Consider the following 25650-nt stretch of genomic DNA (forward strand, 5'->3'; position numbering starts at 1 on the left):
CCCTCTCCCCCCAGCCCCAAAAAAGGGGAGGAAAAACCCTCTCCGAGATTTATTCGGGGTGATTTATTTCTCTACTCTTTTGCGTGAAAGTTAAAGAAGAGAGAGACACACTCCGAGGAAGAATCCGAGGGAGGAGAGGAGAAAAATAGCTACCTGTTGGGGCTTATTTTATTTTATTTTCAGGGGGTGGCGTATTTTCTCTGCTACCCCCTTTCCTTCCCGTGCGTTGAAGGAGAGAAAATTGCTGGAAACCCTGCATTATCATTGCCATCCTCATCCTCCTCAAACTTGCAACTTTTTAAAACCAACTTTTCGAAGCGAAATGCTTTTTTTAGGATATTTTCTGTTTATCGGCGGAATGACTCGAGTGCTTTCGAGTTATCCTATCTGGTGGTAAGTTGGCTTTCTTATTTCTTAATATTTCCAGAGTGGGGTGGGGGGAGACATCGGGTAACCCCCTTTCCTTTTCTAACACGTTGTCGGGGTCTGGGGATCTTGGCGGCGGGAATTATGGTTCCTAAGAAGGCTTTAAGAACTCGCGTCTTCTATTTCTCTAACTCGGTGTTTATTTTGACTGGGTTCGCTCCGATCTTAAAAAAAAAAAAAAGGACACGGCAAGGGAAAAAAAAACCCCGAAAAGGTGGGGAAGGAGATGAACGGCAGAAGAGATCAGAGTTGTTTTTTGAAGGAAACCCGCTTTGATGCTGTCTTTGCCAAGAACAAAAGGTACTGAGTGAATTAAACAGATAAAGATACAAGCCAACGCGAGCCGCTTTTTTAAAAGGTGATTTTAAGTTAGTCATGTGGAAGGAAAAGGGGGGGAGGAAAATTCTTTTTTTTTTCCTCTACGCCCCCCCCCCCCCGATTCTCTCTCTTTATAGAAGCAAAACCAAAGGTGTGGAATAATGTGGTTTGGGGAAGGAGGCAAATCCAGGAGAGGAAAAATGGAAAAGATTTCCCCCCCCCAGAAGAGAGCTGCTGCGTCGCTTCTCCCTCCTCTCTTTAGGAGATTAGCTTTTGGTTGCTAATGTGCGCCGAGTCCTCGCTCACCCTCTCCCCCCCCCAAAAAAAGAAACCCCAGTGGGGAAATCCAAGATATTCTTGAAAGTGGCTTTGCACTTTTCTTTTTTTGGTAAAATGTTGAGAATAAGCGGCGCCCGTGCTTGTCTTTCTGCCTCCTGGCTTATAACTGCAAATAAATGGGGGCGTGGGGGGGGGGCGCTGGAAAGAAAGCCGAAGGACGCGCAGCTCCGGTGAGAGCTTTATATGACTCCCTTCCCCGGGGACGGAATTCCTGCTTAAAGCTTCCTTCTTGCGATCCAGGGGGGTTCCGATGGCCCTCGCTCTCGGGCCTTTGAGGAAGAGAGGCGGGGAAGGGGGGTCTTGTCTCTGCCCCTCCCACCCACCTTGGTCCGACCCCAACCGCTTTAGCTTGGACCTCCGGCTCCGCGCGGCCTTCCAGGCGGGTTCCGCCCAACCGGTTGGACAGCTTGAGCTTGCCGTCCTGGCCGGCGCTCTCCCCGAGCCTTTCTTCCCTGCCCGGCGCGGCCTCGGAGCGTTTGCCAGCCTGGGAAGCCGCCCCTCCGCGCCCCGGCCCGCCTGGCAAATTGGCGGCGGTGCAGTTGGCCAGGCGGGGCGCGCCACTGTGCTGCAGTCAGGACCCCGGGGCTCTGGCCCGCGTTGGGGGGCTACGGCTCGGGAAGGGAGCAGCCCTCAGGCACGCCCAGGGGAACCTTCTGAGGTTGGGGTCAGGCAGCAGAGCCCCCTCCCTCCCTCCCTCCCGGCACCCAACCTGCGCGCTTCTCTCCCTCCTTCCGACGACTCGCTTGCCCAGTTCATTCTCCGAAGGTTGCCGCCTCGCTCCCTTTGAGGGACGAACCCCGGGAGGGCGAGGCAGAGGCAGGCTTGGCCCGCGCGGGTGGGGGCTGGCTGGCTGGCGGGGCGGGCAAGTTGCTGCAAATCGGTCGGTCGGCGGTAATTACAGACTTCAGGGAGCTGAGATGAGAAAAGGGAGGCGAGCGAGCTCCGGCTAGCTGCAGCCTGGCGGGGGAGCCCCGAGCCAGCGGCAAGCCCCCCCCCCCATCTCCCCATCCCAGCCGGGCCTTTCTCAGGACCTCGCTTCCTCCTTCGTAGGGTCAGGGAAGGGGTGGCAGGAACGTGAAAATCCCACCTCCGCAAACACGCGTCCCCAAAGGGACTTCTCCAAGAAGCTTACAGACCCGGCGAGGCTGGATCCGTTGCCAGAAGCAGCGGAGTCAAACAGCACAGCTTGTCTGGACTGGACCACTTCAGTTTGCGGGGAGGGAGGGGGAGCGAGAAGGCGGGAAGAGAGTGAGAAAAGGTGAACCGGCACCTTCTTGCACGTGGCCAAATCGCCTTTCGAGGTAGAGAGAAAAGTGAAAACAAACCCCTCCGAATGTCCCCACCCCCTTCCAGCTTCCTGAAATGGTACAGTCCAGCCATAGCTCGGCCACTTGATAGGGCGGCATATAGAACAAGGCAGTGTCCGTATGAAATTCACCTGCCGCCTCTTTTATCTTTTTAGGCACGCTGAGGCAAGCTTTACATCAGGGTTTTTCAAACTTGGCCACTTTAAGATGTGTGGACTTCAGTTCCCAGAATTCCCCAGCCAAATTCTGGGAGCTGAAGCCCACACATCTTAAAGTGGCCAAGTCTCCCCCCCCAAAAAAAAACCAGAAAAAAGAAAACCCAAACCGCTTTATATCTAAGGCGCGCTTGCTTTCACAGCGTGCCTCCCCATTTCCTCCCTGTTCCGGTTCAAACATTAATGATGATATGCAGGCGCGTTTTAACTTAGCCCGTTGGTTATTTTAAAGGGCTGATTACTAAGGCATTCACACGTTAGGCTACAATAAACTCAGGTTAGCTGCCAGATGGGCCAGAAAGGGAGAAGCGCCTTCCTTCTCGATTCTCCGGCAGCGCCCCAGAGCCGGTACGCGTGTTTGCAAACGCCTTTGGTCACTCTTCCCATCTTTAGGCATAAGAATGATAGCTCAAACCCACACACATCCATTTATGAGAAAAAAGGTGACTTGTGTTATGTACACACTGATGGGAACAATTTTTTTGCGGACGATGCGTTTGCACAATTAAAATATAGGCGGTTGCGCCTTTTGGGACAGGACAATGGAGAAAAAAATATAAAATGCATGCTTGGGGGAATTTAAAAGTGTTAAACTTTACACACTCGCAGAAACACATCGTGTAACCTAGGTTTTAAAATCCGTAATTATCTTTTTACACTTTTTAAAAGTGTCCCCCTTAAGCCACTTGCTGTTTAAAGTGTCCACACCAGGCCTCGTTAAACCGAATCCTTGGGGACTAATTTGATTTAAACATCCCCAGCTGGAACAAATGTAAGCAAATAGGAGCGAATCGCGGAGCTTTTAAGCTCTCCTGGTGGCGCGGGGCGTTTCGTAAGAGGGCATTTTCCACCCTGCTTTGCAGTTCTGCTCAGGTCTCGCACGCAAAGGGTCAAGAAATGTGGTATTTAAGGTTCCCTCCTTCTGAAAGCAGAAATAATTCGGTTCCTTTGGAGTTAAAGGAGTAGAACAGGAGTTTGGAAGAAAACAGGTCTATATACTGTTTATGGATTTGTTTGCTTTTGAAAGGGGTGCAAATATTTGGCGCAAATGCCCGCTGCTTCGGACCTGTCCCTAAGGCTATCAGAGAAGGGCAGGCGCTGCGTGTGCAAGATGAGTGTGCAATTAAATATACCTTCCCCCCGGAGATCAAAATATTCCCCTCCAAATTTTGCTGGCCCACACACACCACCGAAGCAAGTATTACTTTGCAAAGCGCTCCGATTCTATTTTGAAACATACCCCCCACCCCATAATTTCTATGCTGGCTCCAGATTTAATCCAAGGAGCGTCATTGGCCTCAATGGGACCTAAGCGAGGGTGGCCTTCAGCTGCATTGGTTTCAATGGGTCTGCACCAAGGAGGATTACAATTGGACCTAACCTGTTGTTTAATAATGGGGGAGGGGGGGGGAGAGCCTGGAGAAAGGTAATTCCAAGATGAGATGTCCCCCCCTTCCAAACTCGGTTGCTTCCCATCTGGGTTCCCACAACCCAGTGAATCTGGGTTAACAATGGCTAACTGCTGTGTTTACATGCTATGCTACCTCTAAACAAACAGATCAGTGTTTCTCAACCTTGGCAGCTTGAAGATGGGTGGACTTCAACTCCCAGGATTCCCCAGCCAGCATGGCTGGCTGGGGAATCCTGGGAGTTGAAGTCCACCCATCTTCATGCTGCCAAGGTTGAGAAACACTGAAAGAGATGATGGCTTCACCCTACATGGGAAAACAGATGCTCCCACCCCACCTGAACCTGGGCTAACCTGTGGTGCAAACCCAGCCAGTCTGCTGAGACTTGCAAACCCCAACACGTTTCACACCATCCAGGAACTTCATCGTTTGATTCTGCTTTGTTTTAAACACACTTGCTGTGTTTGTACAACCTCGGATACCCGCAGCGGTGCGCCGCCTCCTCCTTGGGATGTTCTGGTTCACACCCGAGGCTTTGCAGATGGCTGAGTCTGGCCCCCTTGGCTGGCATTTCCCTCCCCACCCCAAATGGGATGAAATCAAGCCCCCTGCCCTGGATGGCCCTCTCGCTTTTGGCTTCCAATCACGCCAGCCCACTGCTCTCCTGGATGCGTCCAAACTTAAGCTACCTTAAGCCATTAATAGGAGGAGAAAGAGGAACAGCTGGGTGAGAAATCTCTCAGCTCCAGGACTCTATTTGTCTCCGTTATATATTCACATATGTAAATAGATTTCAGCTCTGACTCTTCTTATATTTATTTATAATATTATAAATTATAATGTTATAATAAATATTATAATAAATATAAGATTAAATCAAATCTTATTGTCTCCGTCTCACTGCAGAGCAATCAGCTGGAACTTATATGTCTTCCAACCCTCTGATTCTATCCACCTAAAGATAATACGTTCATGTACATTATTTATTTCAACTTGGATTCTGGTTCTATTCATATTTTTCATCTCACTTATATATTCCAACTCTGTGATTCTATTCGTGCATATAAAGTTCAGATATAGATTTCAGCTCGTTAACTAGCCATATGTACTATATTTCATCCATCCTCCTCCTCATAGTACTCCTCTAACCTCACAGAGCTTCCTGCAAGTCCCTTTAATTATAAATAATATAATATAATTAATGTAATGTAATGTAATATAAATAACAGAAGCCAATTTGGTGTAGTGGTGAAGACAGCAGACTAGAAAGCAGGAGACGGTGAGTTCTAGTCCTGCCTGAGGCACAAAAGCCGGCTGGGTGACTTTGGGCCAGTCCCTCTCTCTCAGCCCAACCCACCTCACAGGGTTGCTGTTGTGGGGGAAATAGGAGGAAGAAGGAGTATGGGGTATGTTCGCCACCTTGAGTTATTTATAAAAAAATAAAGGTGGGATAAAAAAAAACCAAAAAAGAAAAATCACTGTTTTACACAAGACATTTAAACCTAGGTACTTAATGCAGTCATGTTTCCTGTTCTCACAGTTCTCACAACCTGGTAACCCCAGTCAAGAGCAGCCTTTCAGGTACACTGGGTATAACAGCACCCGTATTTTTTTTTCATTGATTGATTGATACCTTGCCTTTGTTTAGTACAACTCCAGGTAGCCTATGGCATACTCCCTCCTCCTATATCCCTAACACAACAACCCTGTGGGTGGGTTGGGTGAGCAAGAGTCATCTGGATGTGTTGTGAGAAGGGGGAAGCAGGGCCATCTGGTGAACCTTTCTTTGACTTTTGTGGGTTGATTAAATTTTATCCCCCCCCAACCCCCAACAATGGGATCAAAACTTATCCCCCTGCGAAGGGATCTGTCTGTAAGCCCAACTGCCTCAAGACGGTTCAGACAAGAGGCATGCTTTTTTTTCAACGCGGTTCTAATTATGACCCATCCAGAAGTGAATCTGATTCGAATCCAATCCAGTTCATATCCGAATTGCACTCCGGGGCTCCTTAGGCAAGTAAACCTGCTTGGTGTTAGCTGGCCGTGAATAAGCCTGTCGTCGAATAGATTGCGTTCAGACGACGAGCTAGGTTCATTTTCAAGCGGCGCTGTGGTTCTGCCCCGTCCTTTTGAGAAGGGAGCTCCCTCGGACCTCAGTGCGACTTACGTCCAGGTAAAGCCGCCTCGTGTAAAGCTCGATTGGAGTCGCTTAAATTCTCGAGGCTGGATTTATCCAATTCGGAGCGATCCCTAGGCTTGCATTCGGGGAACCCGCAAGCCCAGCCCCGATTTACTGGCCTCCTGGTATACTGGACCAACTCTCCTCGTGACCATACAGATGCTAACCGTCCTCATGGGCTGCGGATAATGGGAGCTGAAGTCCAATCCGGGTAGAAGGTGGTTAGCCGCTGAACCTGACCAAGGGTTGGGCGAAGAGGCGTTTGCTCCAACTGCCGCGCGCAGGCGGCGTGGATTGGGGTCCCCAGAACGCGTTGGCACAACCCGTTAAGTGGCTGACTTTTTTGCTACTCCTTTTTGCGGTGACGTCATCGCGCGCGTGACGTCACTTGCCCCCCCTCGCCTTTGCGATCGACCCGCTAGCTAGACCCACGCACGACGCCAGACCCTCGTCGAGCTAAGTATGCTGTGGGAATGCGTGGCGAGGAACTCTCCCCAAGCCGAGCCAGGGAGTCGTGAGAACAGAGCCGTTGCGGGCAAACTGGGATTCGCTCCGCAGCAAAGGGCCAATAAGCCCTCCAAGTGCCCGAAGGGTCGTTGGACTCCCCCACTTTCGTTCCTCGCGCTGCCTAAGAGCTGCCTTGGCCGAGACCCGGCGTTTGCTGCCTCGCCAATCGCGGTTGAACCAAATCGCCTTGCTGCGTTGTTTTAATTTCGTTGATTTTAATCGGAAGGGGAGAAAAAACTCAGAACGTTCAGGGCCGACCCGAGCGGACCGTCGCACCGAGGGCGAAGGCTCTTTAGTCCGGATTTAGGCGCGGCCGCCTTCCGCCCGTCTCTCCGCCGCGCCCGAAAGGGAGACCCGCTCGGTTTCACGGCCTCTTCGCCCCTCTCCATCCCCCTCGTCTGCCGCCCTCCCCTGTTCCATTCTCTTAACGAAGGGGGAGGCATCCGGAGTCACGCCTCTTGGGCCTTATCCCCGCTTTAGTTTCCCGGCGGGGGGATCTCGTAGCGTTTGACTCGAGCTCCGGACCCCCGGAGGGCGCTGGCGATGTCTCCGCGCCTGGGCGCTCGGCGGCCTTTGAGCAGGTCTGGCGGAGGACGGGGGCTGCCGCCCCGGGCGCCTAAGGCAGCCGGGGCTGAAGATCTAGCTTGCTTGGAAGAATACTAGAAACCCACCCCCGCCTCTGCAGGGGTGGGGAGGCTGCAACCCCCATCATCCCCAGCCAGGGGGTCGAGATATTTTGCAGAGTTATTTTTTTCATAAAGTCCTTTCTCGGTTTTCCCTCTCTTCCGCTCCTCCCCCCCCCCTTTTCGTGTTGATGCCGAGGCATTCTCGATACAGATACATGTAGGTGATTTTTTCCCCCCTGTTGGTATGATATAGAATTTTTTTAAAAATCCATCTAGCTGGCACCGAGTAGGGACAAGGCTGCTTAATCCCTTGCAATGGGTCATTTTGCCTCAATGAGGGCTAGAGGCTTATGAACAAATATTGCAGAAAAAGGCAACGGCAACACTCTTCTATCATGCTACTGAGAAAAGGCATGGCTGTCTCATGCAATCTCCAGGAGTTGAGTTGACTCTGTGCGTGCGTGTGTGTGTGCGCGCTTTGTATAAGCATGCAGCAACAGGTATCCAACCTTGGCTGAGACTAGGGGTACACCTAGCTGGAACTTGGATGGGAGACCTCGAGGAAATTTCAGAGCTGTAAGTTAGGCTGGGAAGCAGGGAGTCCACAAGGTAGGGTCAGAAAAGTCAAGATGGTGGCCGTGATAGTGGGATCAGAGCTCCACCTATTTTTTATGGCTACTTCTGAGCTTCAGTCAGACCATTATGGCCCCCATCTTGACACTCCTGTTGAGAAGCCCCCCCCCTAAAAAAATTAGCAGGAGTCAAGCTCAACTCAAAGAAGTTATTATTTTACTAAGTTTATTCAAGCCTTAGATTGCAGCCCCGGATATAAGCGTGACGCGCAAAAGCCACAATCTGAGATGCAACATGTCTTGTGCATGGGTAGCAAGAGACCACATTGCTGCAAAGCTCGGGGCACTGGTGTGTCTGAGGCCATTTAAACCTGGGTGGGACAGAGCCCTGAAGAGTTTAGCGTAGGACACCTGTCCCAGGAAGACTGGAATTCTCACCCACCTCAGCCCGCAAATATGCAAGTCTGGAAATAAAATATCTTTTCACATTTCTAGAGCTGCAAACGGCAGTGAAAAAGGAGAGGGGATGAGCTGGCATGACAGGACATTGACCTTTCTGGTTTGAGGAACTGAGTTATTGACTGATTCTGTGCAGGACTGGAATAATCCTGAGATAAAGCTACAGGAAGAAAAAAAGTTGGACTTAAACAGTCAAGTGGGATCTAGCGTTCAGGTGGTTGTGGGGTGAGGCTGGCATCATCTGCATGTGGGGACGCCCGTCTGAATATTTCTCCAGGCATGTCAAAACCAACCCTTAGCATCTCGGAAAATTCTCCCCAGCCAACCCCTTGCTGGATTTTTTGGTAAACCTGGAGAAAGAGCCCCACCCCCCAACCCCACCCCCACAAACCCAGGGAAGGGTGGATTCCAAATGTCAACTACAAGCACCTCTAGGTACACCTCCAGGTCCAGTCCAACATGTCATTGTCCATCCCTTCCCTTTCTCCCTTCTTCCCTCCATCTCCTTCTCCTTCTTTATCATTTTACAGAAATGATAAAGTGCGTGAGATTATTTTTATTGCAGGGCAGAGCAGTCCCTCGTGCCTGGAAGAGGGAGAGAGACAGACAGACAGACAGACAGATAGGCAAAGGGGAGGAGGGAGAAGAGGATGGATGGATGGATGGATGGATGGATGGATGAATGAATAGAGGGAGAAGGAGATGGAGGGAAGAAGGGAGAAAGGGAAGGGATGGCTGAATGGATAAATGGAGGGATGGAGGAAGAGGAAGATGGATGGATGGATGGACAGACGGATGGATAGATGAAGGGAGGAAGAGGGAGAAGGATGGATGGATGGATGCAGAGATGAATAGGGATGGGATGATGGGATGATGAATAGGGAAGGGATGGCTGAATTGATAAATGGAGGGACGGAGGAAGAGGAAGATGGATGGATGGATGAAGGGAGGAAGAGGGAGAAGGATGGATGGATGGATGCAGAGATGAATAGAGGGAGAAAGAGATGGAGGGAGGCAGGGAGGGAGGGAGGGGGATGGATGGATGTATGGACAGACAGAGAGATGGGGAGATGGGGAGATAAGAACAATCTTAGCTGTAAAACATACCTAACCACAACACTATAGAACAGAAAACAGTAACAACATAACTACAGTTAATATAAAAATTATGTAAATACAATACCTTAAAAGCAAAGTCTAGAATCTACAACACTTACAGAAGGGGGAGAGAGAGAGAGAGAGAATGGGGTCTTGACATCTGTGAGCAAGAAACCTGGACAGATGTTATGCTTGCCAGGTGCCTTTATTTTATTGACTTCTTCCCAAAATACTGAGAACTGGAGCCCTGTATTGACCAAGAATATGTTTTGTATTACCTTGAACAAAACTTGTAGATGTTTCCTACCAGAATCTGCTCCAGCAGGAAGGATATTTTTCTCCCCAAAAGCAAAAGATAGCACCACTTCCCAATCTCTTCCCAAGCCAGATTGGTAGTTGAATCTTTTTTCCACGCTGGCAATGGGGCACCACAACTACAGGCATGTAGCCTGGTATGTAGTTTTTCTCCCGTGCTTTGCTGCCCCTTGAATGATTGTCTCCTTCTTCCCAATGGTAGGGCTGTCTTCAATTCAGCATAGTAACTATGTAGAGTCACTTTGGTGTCACAACTCTTCATAGGCTTTGCCTTCTCAGCAAATTACCGAATTGTGGTAGACATCTTTCTAAGATGTCCATGAAAGTCTTTTCTGGTGGCACTCAAACATGGAATACAGGACCAGAAATGATTAGATCCAACAACTTTTGCATACAGTAGGAAGAAAACCAGGATTCTATTCAAGAAAAGATTTGCCTACAATAGATTTCTCAGTCAGGATTCTTGCCAAATCTTTCTTAAGCTAGAACGCCTCTGAAAAAAGAACCTAACAGAGGAAGAGAGGTGGTTTCATGGTGACTCAGGTTCCTGCAGCGCTATCAGTGAAATATCCAACAGCAAAGAGTGTTTGCTGAGATGATTTAATCACGGATGTTCCCAGAGGAGCTAACAAAATGTCAAATAGGAAAAGTGCCCTGTACTTCTTTCTCACTGGGGCTATTTCAGCTTCTGTACCTACTCTTAAGCTGCAGTTCAAACTTGTGTCAAATATTTGGGAGCATATGTCACGAAGGGGAGATCTTTTGCAATGTTGTGGTTTCGTCGTTGAAGTTTCTACTTCAACTGGCAGACAGGCGCTGCAGGGCATGAAAGAACCTTCTATGGTCGGGCCACAGATCCCATGAAAAGGATTTTGAATCCACGTGGTCTTCTCAGATCTGCTGTTCTTCAGTAGGCTAAGCCAATGTGATAAATACATTCACTAAGATTGTGCAGGAGAAGAACTCGCTACGATACTAGCAGACCCAGGGACAGATGTTCCATTTCTGTAGGAATTGGCCTCCACAAGATTTGATCCACTTTCTTTAGATGCACTTGGCTATCTCACAAAGCAATTCACCAGATCCTTAGAGAAGGTTTAGAGGCTTTGAAAGGATCAGCCAACAGATTAGGTTTTACTTTTTTGGGGGGGGGGTCTAGGATGATGGAGAAAGGAAATGAGTCCTTTAAGAAGGCTTTGAAGACCTGGATGTTCCCTCAGGCATTGGGAGCAGGATGTTAGATGAGGTCATCCTGCAAGGTGTGTAATATATGTTGCTGTGCCCTGATTGTGTATCTCATTGTGATTTGTGGTTGTTGCCAGGAGGTTTATTGTATTTTTGTATTTATTGCTGCATGCTGCCTGGAATCAGGGCCATATAAATCGAATGAATGAATGAATGAATGAATGAATGAATGAATGAATGAATGAATGAGAACCATGATTGTCCTGTCTTATCCTGGGAAGCTAGAGGTCGTCTATAAGGGTGCTTCATCTGAACTTACATTTCCCACTTGGCAGCACCAGGCCAAACTTGGCTGACCTTTAAAAAGCTAAACAGGATTGGACCTGTTTGGTACTTGAGCATAGGACTGTAGGTTAGACTAAGGAGTTGAAAAAGTTCCCTGAGAAAGGTAACAGCAAACGATTTCCATATTGTTGCAAGAAAGCAAGTAGTCATGTCCATGTATCACCAGGGGCTAAGCTCAGTTCAAAAGAGATTTTAACTTTAACTAAGTTGGCTGTCCATAGAAGACCTTTTCTTCTGGAGAACATCAGGCTGTGCTGAGAGCAGGAGAAGTAGGGTCTTCCCAAGAGTGGGGGCTCCGACCACAATCAAAATGCACGTTCATTTCACATATTGGACATTTGGCTGGGTTTCAAAGTTAAGTTCAGCCTATAGAAGCAGACCAATAATTGTTATTGATGTGGTTATCATGATATGGGCATTTCAGGTAGAAGAGCAGGAGGAGGAGGATAACTGGAGAGCAAATGCGCATTTTGAGAGACATTTAGAACTTAGTTTTTAGGCAATTTAGATATTAGGGTTTGTTGTTAGCAACTTTGAGTGTCCACACAGCAGGTTGGTGGATCTGTCTGCTGGGGAACAGGTAACTAGTCTTGCTATGTGTCTGAGAAATGGGGATAGCAATAGAAGAGAATATATGTAGCTCAGGGTTGAACTGTGGAGTCCTTGGGGTTCTCTGAACTTAGATGTGGGCATAAATGGGGATAATCACATTCTCCTTAAGAAGTTTATTGCATGTCCTTGATTAACTGAGGGAGCAAAGAGGAGACCCTAGCAGAACCATCCATCCACTGATTGATCTAGAGCAGTGTTTCTCAAGCTTGGCAACTTGAAGATATGTGGATTTCAACTCCCAGAATTCCCCAGCCAGCCATGTAAGTCCACATATCTTCAAGTTGCCAAGCTTGAGAAACCCTGATCTAGAGGAACCACATTAAATATTGAAACTTCTGGCGAGGACAGGACAGCTTGGATCATGAAGAGGTACCCCAACCTCTTTCCCTTATCTCTGTGATCCCGGTTGACGTTGTCCTTCTGCTGGGGAGAAGGAACCTTTGCTCTTCCAAAAAGTAAACCACTAAACTGGAAAGTAACACCCCTGATCAGGCAACCTGATCAGACAGAGGGTGTGATCCCCCACTGCCCCTCCCCATGAGGAACCTTTCATAACTCTCTGAGAAAGTTTTTCAAGGGGAACTTGCTGGGGTAAGATGGAGGTGGAGGGTGGGTGAGCTTTTTCTTGACACGGTAGAGGAGGAGAGTTTTCATCTCCTGCCAGTGGGGAATGAAAAAGAGTTAATAGCTGTCTTCAGTTGATGTTGGCAAGCCAACAGAATGGGCCACCTTCATTGCTATTAGATCAGCTTAACTCTAAAGTCATATTAAGTTGCAGCCAGGAGGGCTTCTGTGCCAAGCAACTAGCTTCCGATCTATGCCAGTCTTTTGCGGTTACCCTCAGATTCCATCACTGCTGGGACCTGGTGTTCTGATGGGAAAACAGGAATGAGCAAGAGGTCCCATCTCTTTCAAGCAGGCAAACATCAAGCAAAAGCCCTGTAGGTCCTTGGTGGAGACCCAACCCAGCTGTTTCTCTGGAAGCACGGTGATGCTTGGGGTGAGGGGGGATAGAGAGTGCCATGCGCATGAACAGAAGGGGGTAGAACTTGCACAGTGAATGTGCAACTCTGCTTTTGTCTTTCTTTTGACAAAAGTGTCAGATCCGGTAGATGCCTCTGCAGAAACAGGAACACTCGAGAAGACTCTGTGGGCTTCTCTAGACTCCATAGCAGACTTATGCGCTGAAGTCCTCCATGTTTATCTCTTGTGCATGGCCATCAAAAACACCCCCCCTCCTATTTGAGGAACTGGTGGACTTTTTGACATCGTAACAGACGTTCCCCACTTGGGCACTCTCTGGATGCAACTTGGAGTAAACTACTAGGTTGAGAAGACTTGGGTGGGGGCTGAGTGTTTGGAGAAACGCAGCTATCATTGTCCTCAGAGATCCAGGGGCTTCGCATGAAGGCCCATCTCTGTGAACTGCACCAGCCTTTTTAGATCCATGTGTGCATGCAGAGAGTAAGGAAGATGACCTCGATGGAAAAGTGCTAAACTGTTTCCTAGGCAAAAGGGGCTGAAATATTTTTTAAGTCCAAAACAACAAGATAACATTCAGAAGAAGCTCAGGCAACACGTCCCTGATTCACAAGAGTGTACGAAGGGGGAGGAGGTGTAGCGCAATCAGACTTGCAAAATTCAGTTATTCTAGCCAGCCTCAATGAAAGTCATTTTAGCCTTCCCGCAGAGTTGATTTCCTGGTCTGGTTTGCCTAGTGGAGCTGAGAGACAAGCTTGCTTCAAGAAATAGAATTTGGAGAGCACGCTCACTCCAGCAGAAATGAAGCTTCATTCACTTAGGCAACGAATTGCATTAAGGCAAGTTACTTCTTCAGGCTGTGGTTGTCTGTCTTCTTGAACAGGAACACACACACACACACACACACACACACACCCTTAGGGTTATCATGACCAAAGCCAGATGCAATATTCATTGCTTGGTCATAGAGAGGTTCAAGGTCTCTCCCAAACATCTCCAGTTGGCCAGAATGCTGGCTAAGGGTTCCCATCGATCCAGATGGATGTCTGTGGGGGGTCCCCTTTGGAACAGGCTCAACCCCCCCCCCCCCTTCCAGAAGCCCTTCCAGAAGCTGGTTAAAAATCTGGCTTCTTTTGGAAGCCTTTGGGGAACTGACTCTGGCGTCATCATCACCAGGATTAGTTTGAGCAAATTAAAACTTTGTATTGAGTGTAATTTTGTATAATGTGTTATTGTCTGATTTAGTGTTGATTGATTGATTATGTGCCATCAAGATTTCATGTTGATTGATTGACTGATTATGCGCGATCAAGATTTCGTGAGGATTGATTAATTATGCGCCATCAAGATTTTGTGTTCGTATTTGTAAATTGCCTTGGATCCTTTAAAGCAGTGTTTCTCAACCTTTTTTCACCCGTGGCCCCTTCCCACCTCGTTTTTCTCCTGTGTGTGCCCCCCCCCCCCCCCGTCCAGGTCCCATTACCAGATACAGACATGGGATGCTAACTGGCGCGTTTTCTGGTGTCACAAGACAGTATTTGCAGTATAACACACTTTGCTTTTCTGTGGCCCCCTCGGCACGTGCCGTGGCCCCCCGTTCCATGTTTTTCACCTGTGCCCCCCTTGAATTATCCTAGGGCCTGCGGGATGCCCTATGGTTCCTGGTTGAGAATCTCTGCTTTGAAGGACTGAGGTGGGGATAAACCTAAAACAGTAAGTGAATCCATATGAGATACACCAGTTTTCTCCAGCCTTGTACCCTCCAAACCTGTTGGATTACAACTCTCAGAATTCAGCCAGCATTTTCTTTCTGCTGTGTCATCTGTGGTCCTTCTTCACCATCTCATCCAAGAGAGTTACCAGATTTGGCTTCAGATCCACACAGTAGATGAATTCATCCCCTGCTGATCCAGTTGCTTTCCAATCTCCCCAGGCCCCGCTGGTGGAAAACCCACAGGGGCAACATTGAGAGACAGACAGGGGCCCATCTCATCTCCCATGCAGACCTGAAACCCCCTCTGGTAAATGCCCCCAGCTGATGAGAGGTGAAACTAATGAACTAGAGTAGGCCAGTCTAGATCATTTCAGTCTTCGCCCAAATGGCAAGTTTTGCTGAATTACATTGGGGCGCTTGAGTGAGAGTGAAAAAAGGAGAGTTGAGGAACGGTTCCAAGAGTTTGTGATGATGAAAATCATATAGATACACATGCCTGAAGGCAAAACGCGACTCTTGTCTCTTGTACTGTTGGAAATTGGAAAACCGCTCTCGCGAATACACAAATGACCATCTTCCATTTGCCTTCGGTGACAAGGGGAAGAAATGGTTTTTTGTTGGGGGCGCATGAAAGAAAATGACCCTGTAAAAGCCAGCCACGAAAGACAGAAAATTGTACAATCTGTTGTGGGTGAACCTTTGGCCTCTGGGCGTCTTTTATTTTTGCAGTGTGTGTGTGTGTGTGTCTGTATATGTGTATATATATATCAATTTGTATGTCTGTGGGAGATGCAAAGTTTCAAATGATGTCACATGCTCCATGACATTTACACAGTTTTTGACTGCTGCAAAGTATATCCTTTTCATGGTTTCCACAATGACGTTGTAATATGTGGGACCAAGGTGCCAATGCCCACGTATGCCATTCCATCTTCATTCCATCTCCATTCCAAGTTCAGATTTAGGGGACTGATAATAAATGTGACATAATCATCATGAATGGTGCAAAACACAAATTGCAATGGCGGAATGTAATTGTCCTTCTCAATCGTAACCCATCAAACCTCAGAACTGCATACAGCTTTGTCAGCTGCCAGTCTGAGCCGGCTTTCACCGGCCTCATGGCCCCTGACTGGAATCAGTGGCTCTGGATATCCAGAGTTGGAGATGAATGGCAGCAAATCCTATGCCAACCAAACGGGCATTTTCCCTATTTAGGCAAATTAATTGATGCCCACCTATCTGTGACAATCAGAACTTTAGAGGAGACTTCTTGGAAAATAGAAAACATGCTTACCCAGAAAACAATGTCCACCCTATAGCCAGGGGGGTGTCGGGGGGCTGGATCAAGAGTGGGAGGACCGGGGTTCCAGTCCCCATTCCTGGGGGACTTTGCAACCTTCAGCCCAGCCTACCTCACAGGGTTGTTGCAGAAAAAGAATGGGAAAAGGGCGTGTGGCATATGCTGCCTTGAGGCTCCTGAATGTAAGACATAAATCTAACAAATAAAACAACTCAAAGGAGTATTTAATCTGGTTACTGAAATGACCCATTTGACGGGGTTATTCAACACACAGTGAATGAACAAGCTGGATTGACGCACACTAACATATTGGCATTGATTGATTGATTATGTGCTATCAAGTCGGTGTTGACTCTTAGCAACCAGATAGATAGACAGACAGACATGCGCACACGAATTAGGTTAAAGCGAGAGTGTCGCATAAGGTCGTGAGTGAGCATGGGAGGTGTTATTTGCATGGGGGCACAGTGAAAGATGTGGCATCTTTGTGGTTTCTAGCAGACGTCTGTTAGGTTTTAATGTGGGCTGCGCAAATGTACAGCCACCATATTCTCTAGCATGAGGGCTAGAAACTTGTGCCTTTTTTCAAAGGGAAATGGAAATATCACCCTTCCTTCCTTCCTTCCTTCCTTCCTTCCTTCCTTCCTTCCTTCCTTCCTTCCTTCCTTCCTTCCTTCCTTCCTTCCTCTGCCAATGCACCCAGCTCCACTTGCAGGTAGATAAGCAGAGGTTGATTTCTGCTGAGATCCGCTGTTGCATCCTCTCGCGGGGCAGAGAAAATTTCAGCTAAGGCAAGTCCTTTCTTATCCCGAATGGTGACGGCTGACTGTGCGATGGCTTGGCCGAGCTACACAGATTTTGCTCTTTGAAATGTCTCTTCCAGCCTCACTTTCAGAGCTTTGAACTCTCTCCAGTTCTCGTCTGCAGCTTTCTGGCAACCACACAGATGTGGAAGCGAACACTAGCTAACCCAGGTGCAAACGTGCAACACTTTTTCTCCAAACCACTCCGGGGCCTATATCTACAAAGGGGCTCCAGGGGTTACGAGGGGGGCACTGGTGGCTATTTCATATGGCAGAGGAATCCAGGCCCAGGGGTTTCATCAAGATGGCCATTCTTCTACTCCTGTATCCTTCTCTGGCCACCTACCTCTTCATTCATGCTGGCTGGGGAATGCTGGGAGTTGAAGTCCATACATTTTCAAGCATGCTGGCTGGGGAATTCTGGGAGCTGGAAGTCCACACGTCTTCAAGTTGCCAAGGTTGAGAAACCCTGCTTTAGAGAAACTGGACTTGTTTCAGAGGAGGCATCAAGGATGATCAGAGGACTGGAGAATCAACCTGATGAAGAGAGGTGGAAGGACTTTGGCCAAGGGGGGGGGGACATGATAGGACTCCTTAAATCCCTGCAAGGAGGTCCCACAGAAGATGTTGTTCCAGAGAACAGGACAGAGGATGGATTCAAGGTACAGGAACCCAGGTTCTCCTTGAATATTAGGGTTAGCTAAAGGTAAGATCAGTTCAACAGTAGAACCAGCAACCCAGAGAGGAGATGGGTTCTTCTTCCCCAGATGGGCTCAAGTGGAGGGTAGACAGCCATCTGCCCAGGATACTTTAATTTGGGTCCCTCCACCAAGCAGGGGGTGGACTAGATGGCTTCAAAGATCCCTTCCAGCTCAGTGAGTCCCTGATTCTAGATCAGTGTTCCTCAACCTTGGCAACTTTTAAGACGGGTGGGCTTCAACTCCCAGAATTCCCCAGCCAGCATGGGGAAGTCTGGGAGTTGAAGCCCACCCATCTTAAAGTTGCCGAGGTTGAGGAATGCTGATCTAAATAATGGTGCAGCTGAATAGCTTGATTCCAGTTTGTCCCCATTTTCCATCTGTATCTCTCTTATTTTCCCAACCTTTTTCCTTACCCCATAAAAGCTCTATGTCATCATGAGTGGGCACCACAGGGAGATTCATAGGAGGTGGAAAGCAAGTGTTTTCAATACCAAGCCACTGTCTTCTATCTGGTTCTACCCTCGGGCGCTCTTTATCCTTAAATCTAGTGGGTGTAAATTACAAGTAACGTGGAACAGCAGCTAAACTGTTGGAACTGGATGAGGAAAGACCAGGTTTGAATCTGTGATGCTAGCAACCTACGCTATGTGGCTTTGGGCCAAACCTACTTCATGGGATTATAGTTGTGCAGAAAATTGGGGGTGGGGGGAGGACACTATGTAAGCTACCTTCAGTGGCAGGAGGAAAGTTGAATTTAACTTCAGGGTTCTATTAAAATCCTGAGTATGTCTCACAAGCAGGAGAAACTGCTCACATCAGAACAAATAAGGTCCATTCTACAGATCTGAAAAATTAAACCTACAATCTCATGGTTGTACTGAAACTGAGAATGACTCTTTCTTACATTTGGGCAACAGGAGATGGCTTCCTGTTTATTTGATATTCATGACCAGGGCTCCTAGGAAAAACTTGAATTTCAGGAATTCCAGTTGCAAGCAGCAAATAACATGGAGGGGGGGGAAATGTAAAATCAAACTCTCCATCATGAACCCACCTTGGGAAAGCTATGATAGCGTGTGGTCACAACAGAAAAAGGGTTTCACAAGAGCTTCTTTGGAAATTTCCAGTCCAACATTGAAAACACCCAGGAACCTGGTTTCTCAGGAAAGCATCAAAATAATGGGGGGGGGGGATGCTTATCTTCAAGTGCCCCAAAGTTTGTAGACTTTCATCATTAGATCTTTCAAGAAGGACCCAAGGGGAGAAATAGCTGTGTTGACAAGATCATGATGGACAGCTTGAGGCTGTTTCCACCTCTTTCTGAAATCCATATCAGCTAGATAGCAATAAAGAATTTGTATTTTACTTAGTTATCAAGATCCAAGAGTCATCTCAGGAAGATAAGAACTGGTGTCTTGTGTCTGATCTGGGATTCAACGCTGTTGCATTAGAAGCTGGCAGATATGGTTCACATCTCAAGAGGGACTGACAAACTCATGATCTTCCCTGGGTCTTGGTTTAAGAATCCCTGGTCAGAAGGTTGCAGATCTCAGCAGTAATCAACTGCAGAAATAGCCTAGGAAACTTGGGAGAACATCTCCAGAGTATGTTGAGATGTCCACCATCTGCAATCTTCAACTGAATTCAACTAGATTTAGTCTATAGGAAGGAATGAGAAGAGAAATTTGGAATGCATCTTTTCAGGAATCTCTTTCCGGAAACACAGAAGCATCTAGTTTGGGCTTCACCATTGCCAATGGCTCTTTGTATATTGGCCCAGAGGTTTGATCAAGGTGGGGATGGAAGACAGGGGCCAGAGCCCAAAAAGATCTCAGGGAGCTGGTAAATTAGGGGCGGAGCTTGAATCGAAATTGTCCAGAATTTGTGATTTGCTAAATGTGACATCCGGCAACTCTTTAACAAAGTTTGGAATACTTATTAATATGTCACCAGAGCAGCACAATGAGAGGCCACCGAGAGTCGTGATGAAAAGTTGTGGCTTAGCTTAGAAAAGAGGAGATGGAATCAGCCCTGTGACATGAATTCAGATGACTTCTGCTTTGGTTTTGATTTCAGATTCCATAAATGGGAGTCTTGATGATTGAAATCAGTTCTGTAGTCAGATATCAGAACTCTTTCCTCCCTTCCTCCTCCATTTTCTTGATCTTTCTCTTGTTAGTCTTCATTCCCTCTCCTCTCCTCCTTCTTCTCCTTCTCCTTCTCCTCCTCCTCCTCGCCTATTTTCTCCTCCTTCTCCTTCTCTACCTTCTCTTTCTCTTTTTTCTCCTTCCCCATCTTTTCTTTCTCTCTCCCCAACTTCTCCTTCTCTTTCTCTAGCTTCTCCTCCTCCTCCTCCTTCTCCATCTCCAACTTCTCCTCCATCTTCATCTTCTCCATCTCTTCTTCTTCTCCACCTTCTCCTTCTCCATCTACCCCTTCTCTGTCTTCTCCTTCTCCTTCTCCATCTTCCCCTCCCCCTCCCCATAATTTTCCCCAGGCACAGTTTTCTGAAGCAGCCACCTCACCAACCCAGTTTACTAAGGAAGCAGCATCTGTAAATCAGGAAGGCTTAGCTGACCACAAGCTGCAGGGGATGGAGGGGGGGCAGAGCATGGGGGCATTATCTTCTTCTCTCCCAGCCAGCTATTTATGGCCGGGCCTGCTCAGCAGATTGCCCCTCCAATCTTGCATGCTCAGTCCCCCCAGGGATGTTTTGCAGTGACAAGGTCCTGATGTTTGGGCCCTGATCTCTTCGGAGGTTTTAAAAACAGATTTTTGGGTGATGGGCATGGGAGGAGGAAAGAGATACGAGCTCAGGAGAAAGTAGGAAGATGAAATATGTTGAATGAGAAGGAGGCCAGAGATGCTGTGACACAAAGCACCTTTCAGAAATGCAGGAACAGCCCAGGATCTGCACCAGGCAAGCTCAGGGAAAATAACTGGGTATGTTGTTTGTGTGATCGTTTTATCTGCATTCAGCAGTCGGGTGAATAGTTTGATTAGTGTCTCAGGCAGTGTTCATACAACGCATTTAACCTGATCAGAGGAGAAGGTGAGGGGGAGGAGGAGGAGGAGGAAAAAAAGAGAAAAATTTAACCGTCTTTCCCACAAGATACCGATCAAGGCTAATTTAAACCTGGTTTAGGTTTTTGAGCATTCGTGTGTTATATAAATCCAGCCCTTGGGTCCCCTTGTGGTTCAGCGCCTTGTGCTGGGTAATCCAGGAACAAGGGTCAGCGTATTGTATGAAAGCAACCACAGGGTTGAATGGTCTCCCAAAGGGCCTCTAGTCTACCCCCATGGCAAGGGAGGGAACCTCTAAAACAGCCTCCCACATAGATGGACATTGGGCCTCTAAGACAGGAACATCCTTTGCTTCTCAATCACTCGTGCAAAACACCTTGCATCATCTGGATATTATTATTGACACGGACTCATCAATCAATCAATCAATCAATCAAAGTTTATTGATTAGCCCTTAGGCCATCTCAAGATTCCAAATTTCAAACACAAAGTGTTAATAATACCCAGTGTAATAACACATTAGGTGAAATGGAAATAAAATACAACAATTGAGTATACAGATAAGTGAGAGTACAGATCATATTTCAGGGCCATCCATACAATTTACCCCAGTCAACCCCCCATATGCAGATCTCAACCGTATTGTTTTACTCAGATACCGAGCTGTATTATATGTTGTTTTCAAGTTCTGGCCACACATAAGAGAGGTTGTTTTAATATGTGGTTCCCAGTGGGTCATTGGTTAATGTATGATCCAAGGTACATATCTCTCTCCTCCTTATACAAGTTACAATCAAATAATATATGTGCGATCTCTGATGCTCCATAGATACAAGTGTGTTCATTGTAAGGGATACAGAGGAACCTCCCATATCTAACCATTAACGTGGACTCAAAATCCTTCTTTCTTGCAATTAGAATCTGTTGGATGATGTCCTGCTGTCCAGAGCAACAATAATTAGATTTGCTCCATCCACCTTCAGGTTCAGAAGCCATCCTCTGGCTTCTCCATCATTTCTTCTCCAGGGTCAAAGCAACGCCTTTTCCAGAGCCCAAGCTTCACCCCCTGGTCTTTCCCTGGATTTACGTGCCAATAGCTTAGAGTGGGGCATGGGCTCCAGCTGAAAAGAGAGAGAAACAGAGGAGAATTACCTTCTGAGCTTGGCAGCGAATCAGGCATCTGGTCACCCCTTTTCTGATGCCCGAATCTGATTCAAAGGCAGACGTTTCTGTGAAAGCTTCTGCCTTTGAATCAAAGGTGGGCGTCGGAAAAGGGGCGACCCGATTACTTTTGAAGTTTGGAACTTGAGTTGGTCCATAGCTCATCAGCAAACGCATTCCCCATTTTGGATCCGCTGCGCACCGTTAGCCATCTCTGGCATTATGTCCACTCACCACCCAGACGGTGGATTGCATTACAATGAAATGGGACTAGAAACACAGGGAGGAGCCTTTTTAACGCCGCTGAAGGAAATGCACCATGGCCTGTAGTTTGTAGTTTGGCTGAACCCTTTTCCCTGAGATGCTAGTCTTCTACATGCAGGGATTTCCCCCAATGTATGGTGCAACCCTTTCTCAACCGCCTTTCTCTTTGGTGATGGCCAGGGTGGTTCTTGGTTTACTAGTCTGTTTGCTGGATGATGTCCCAAGTGCCGTTGGGTTCCTCAAACGCTGAAGAAATAGCCTTGATCAAGATTTCAGTGACGAGGGGCAAATTTCTAGTTCTCCCTGAATTCCATCCAGCCCCAGTCCTGGGAGAATGTTGAAGGCCTTCGGAGCTATGCAACCCTGTTCAAACAGAATTAGTCTGACAAAGTGCTCCGTATAAATCCAAATTATGTTCTTTAAAACGCATAGCTTATTCTTTAGATATGGAGGTTCTCATATTAGCAGGTAACTGGTTCCTTCCATCGCCAGTGTCTGGGTTGTTGAGTGCGGTCGTTACGAACTGGGCCTTCTCTGGGTGAGAGTTATCAGCAGGCTTGGAGAAAAAGACCCGGAAGTGTGTAAATCTACAAAAAGTGGTTGAAAAGGACCCCAAAACACCACAGGGGGATGAAATGTTAGGAACAGCTTCTGCGGCTGGACGGGTTGGGTTCACACAACATGCCAAACCTTAAACTCGGGTTAACGAAATGCTGTTGCTGTGTTCCCATAATGTTGCACGGCCAAAACTGCAGGAATAATGGCTGGGTTTCGCCAACCTGGGGAATCCCAAATGTCCCATCTCTGTTTTCGTCTGGGTTGTGTGAATTCAGCCCAAGCGATTGTAGATAGGTTGAAGGTTTAGGACAGTGTTTTGCAAACTTGACAACTTTGAGATGGGTAGACAAACCCAAGCACTTGTCTGTCTGCAACTCTGCGGCCTAGTTCATTCACAACTCTGAGCCTAGGCTTGTGAGCTACGAATTATGGACTAAGCCATCATTGTCTAGATTTGCTAGACTATAAGCCATGGTTTAATACACACCGGGGTTGAGTTTATAGGCAACTAAACCAAAAGCAAGCAAACCACACTAAGGTTTAATGTGGTGTGGGAACCCTGCCTGAGCTTTCTAAGAGATCCATAATTTGCAGAAACAGACATACAAACCTTGAAGGGGGCAGAGAAGATTTGTGTTGCTGTTTTAAATCTCTCTTGAGAAGTCTATAATGTGGGGAAGAGTGCAAGGAAAGAGAAGAAGAGGATGATCAATAGCAAAGCGGATGGACTTGGTCACAGTGGCGATGGGGGCACCATTGGAAGACCTGAAGGACCAGGCTGGGGACAGATTGTCCTGGAGAAGGTCGGTTTATCTGGTCACTAAGCATGAACACATCATCAGTGATGGCTCATCATCAATCAGTTGGTGCAAAGACCCACCTCCCTTGAGAAGTCCATAGTGCTGGGAAAGGTGGAAGAAAAGAGAAGAGGATGATCAATAGCAAATGGATGGACTCACTTACAGTGGTGATGAGTGCACCATTGGAAGACCTGAAGGACCAGGTTGGGGACAGACCCTCCTGGAGAAAATCTATCAACATGGTTGCTAAGAGTGGACATCTGTCAATGGCACATCTTCAATCAATCAGACTTTAAGCCTGCAATTGAATCCTGGTTACTGCGAGAGGTCAACATTATCGTAGGATAGTTTTTTACTCATGCTGGATCCCATCACCTAGCAGAGCAGGTGCCAAACCCTTGAATATCCCCAGGACAACATCCAGAATTTATAGACATCTTTCATCATCTGCATGACAACCCTGGAAGATTGTTGGAGCGGCCTGGCTAAGACTGAGAACAGAATTAGCTGACTCTCTTCTATCTACCAAGTCTTTGCTAGAGGACACATTTTGATAAGGTTTTCTTCCTAGGGATGGTTGGACTACAAAGTTCATCATCTCTGATCACTGGTCATGGTGCACGGGGACAACTGCTGTCCTAATTTAGAGAAGTCGTGGAAGCACAGAAATGCATTTGCCACCTTTCTGATTTGTCACCAACAAGAGCTATGAAATCAGGGTGGATCACCCTCTTCGATGGGTTAACTTTTGAAAGTTTCCTGCAAGCCATCTAGTTGGAATGATCGGTCCTTTCCCAGGTAGCCTGTTGGGTGGGAGAAAGAAAAGCAGAGGTTAAAGAGAGAGAGAGAGAGAAGGGATGTTGACCTAAAGAAGGAAGAAGACACAAAGAAGGGGAATGGGTGGCCCAATGTTCTTGTCACAATGGCCCACCCACAACAGGGCTCAGCCCTGCTGACCTCTGGCCTAGTGCTCCAATAGATCTCCAAAGGGGCAATATGTGAACAGAATTCAGAGGTCAAGTTAGTATTCACACTTGAAGCACAGAATTATAACCTGAGTATAATCACCAACCTCCTTTTTGCCATTCTATTGGCAAGGCAGTTCTTAGGTGATAAATACTCAAAAGTTGAATATCCCCTGACTTAAATTACTGGTTGGGTGGTAGGGTAAATTTGAGGGTTCCTGAACTTCTCACCAGGGAAGGCTGCAAAAATTGTAGGACATTTTAGTTAACACAGAAGTCAAAAGACTTGCACGGGTCTATAATACAATGTAGGGCATGGAGAAGGTGAAAAATTTCCCCTCCCTCCTTGTGATGCTCAGGCCCACAATAAAACTGGGAGAAAACCTAGAACGGAGCAAACCAGAGGCCTCCAACATTTTTCATACAGTTCATAAGAACTCCCTGGTGAAATTTGCTGTTTTGTTGACGAGCGTTGGCTTAGACCATTTAAAAGAAACATTTGACAAATCATGGAAGTGAAGAAACGGTATCTCAGCAGTTATTAACCTCAAAATAGAACCTCCAGGTTCAGACACAGTCTATCTCAGATACCTGGACCGGATGTGTGGGATAAACAACAAGGGAAACTGTTGCCTTCAGAATAGACCCTGCTACTACAGGAACAGAAAGTCGGGCTCAGTGGACCAGGGTTTTCCCCAGCAAAGTTTCTCCAAAGCCCCTCCATTCCTCAGCCGAGCCTTGAAACCAGTGCCTGCTTGCTTCCCCATGCATTCCGCAGCAGGTAACCATGGTTCCATCCTTGGGAAAGGCATGTCTTAAAGGCTCACTGGAGTCTACATGGTGCAAATCACAGCAGGTTATAAATGCAATCAATGACCGGCCAAATAAATCTTATGCAACCCCATTCGCGTGGGGCTCCCCAGCAAAACGATGGAGGGACAATCTCGACAGCTTTGCCTCTCAGATCTTCTGGCTGCATCTCTCTCTTTCATTCGCTGTGACTTTTCCCTGCATGTTCCAGAAAAATAGCTCGGGGTGAAGGCCTGCTGTTGTACATTCTTTATTAAGCAAAAAAATGTTGTCAAAGTAAGGAGGCAAAATGTGTGGCCCGGGGCAGCGTGTGTAAAGGAAAGCGTCTTCAAACCTTTGCACGGACTTGTTTGAAATATGTGGCAGTCACAGATGGAGGAGCTGTGTTCAGCTTGGAAGGGAGCAGGCTGTAAATCATCTCCAGTTTGGTCAAGCAAGTGAGACAGTGTGGAATTGGGAAGGTGGGGGGAACCCTGCAGGGGCCCAGTCTTTATCCCTGGCCTCTGGCAGCATGCTCTTCCATGGAGATAAATATATGCCTATAAGCCCCCCAAAATACATCTCTATTGCTTGGAGGACACCGTGTTTGTCCTTTGCAGAAAAAAGAACCAAGAGTTCTGTGGCCCCTTCAAGACTACCAAAAGTCTTCCCACC

The 25650-nt window shown here is 47.4% G+C and overlaps 1 protein-coding gene across 1 annotated transcript in view; it reads left to right on the forward strand.

Annotated features, from left to right (window-relative positions):
• The first annotated feature begins 322 nt into the window (after positions 1-322).
• The window catches only part of WNT3A (Wnt family member 3A), a 71943-nt gene continuing 46615 nt past the window's right edge, over positions 323-25650 (forward strand). The window contains exon 1 of the mRNA XM_088150026.1: positions 323-393. Coding sequence (XP_088006152.1) covers positions 323-393 — 71 coding nt within the window. The remainder of the gene's footprint in view (positions 394-25650) is intronic.

The sequence above is a fragment of the Python bivittatus genome, unplaced genomic scaffold, assembly GCF_059951505.1.
Source record: "Python bivittatus isolate LINGU-HERP-01145 unplaced genomic scaffold, Pbiv_v1 ctg000610_np1212, whole genome shotgun sequence".
In the NCBI taxonomy this organism is placed as follows: domain Eukaryota; kingdom Metazoa; phylum Chordata; class Lepidosauria; order Squamata; family Pythonidae; genus Python; species Python bivittatus.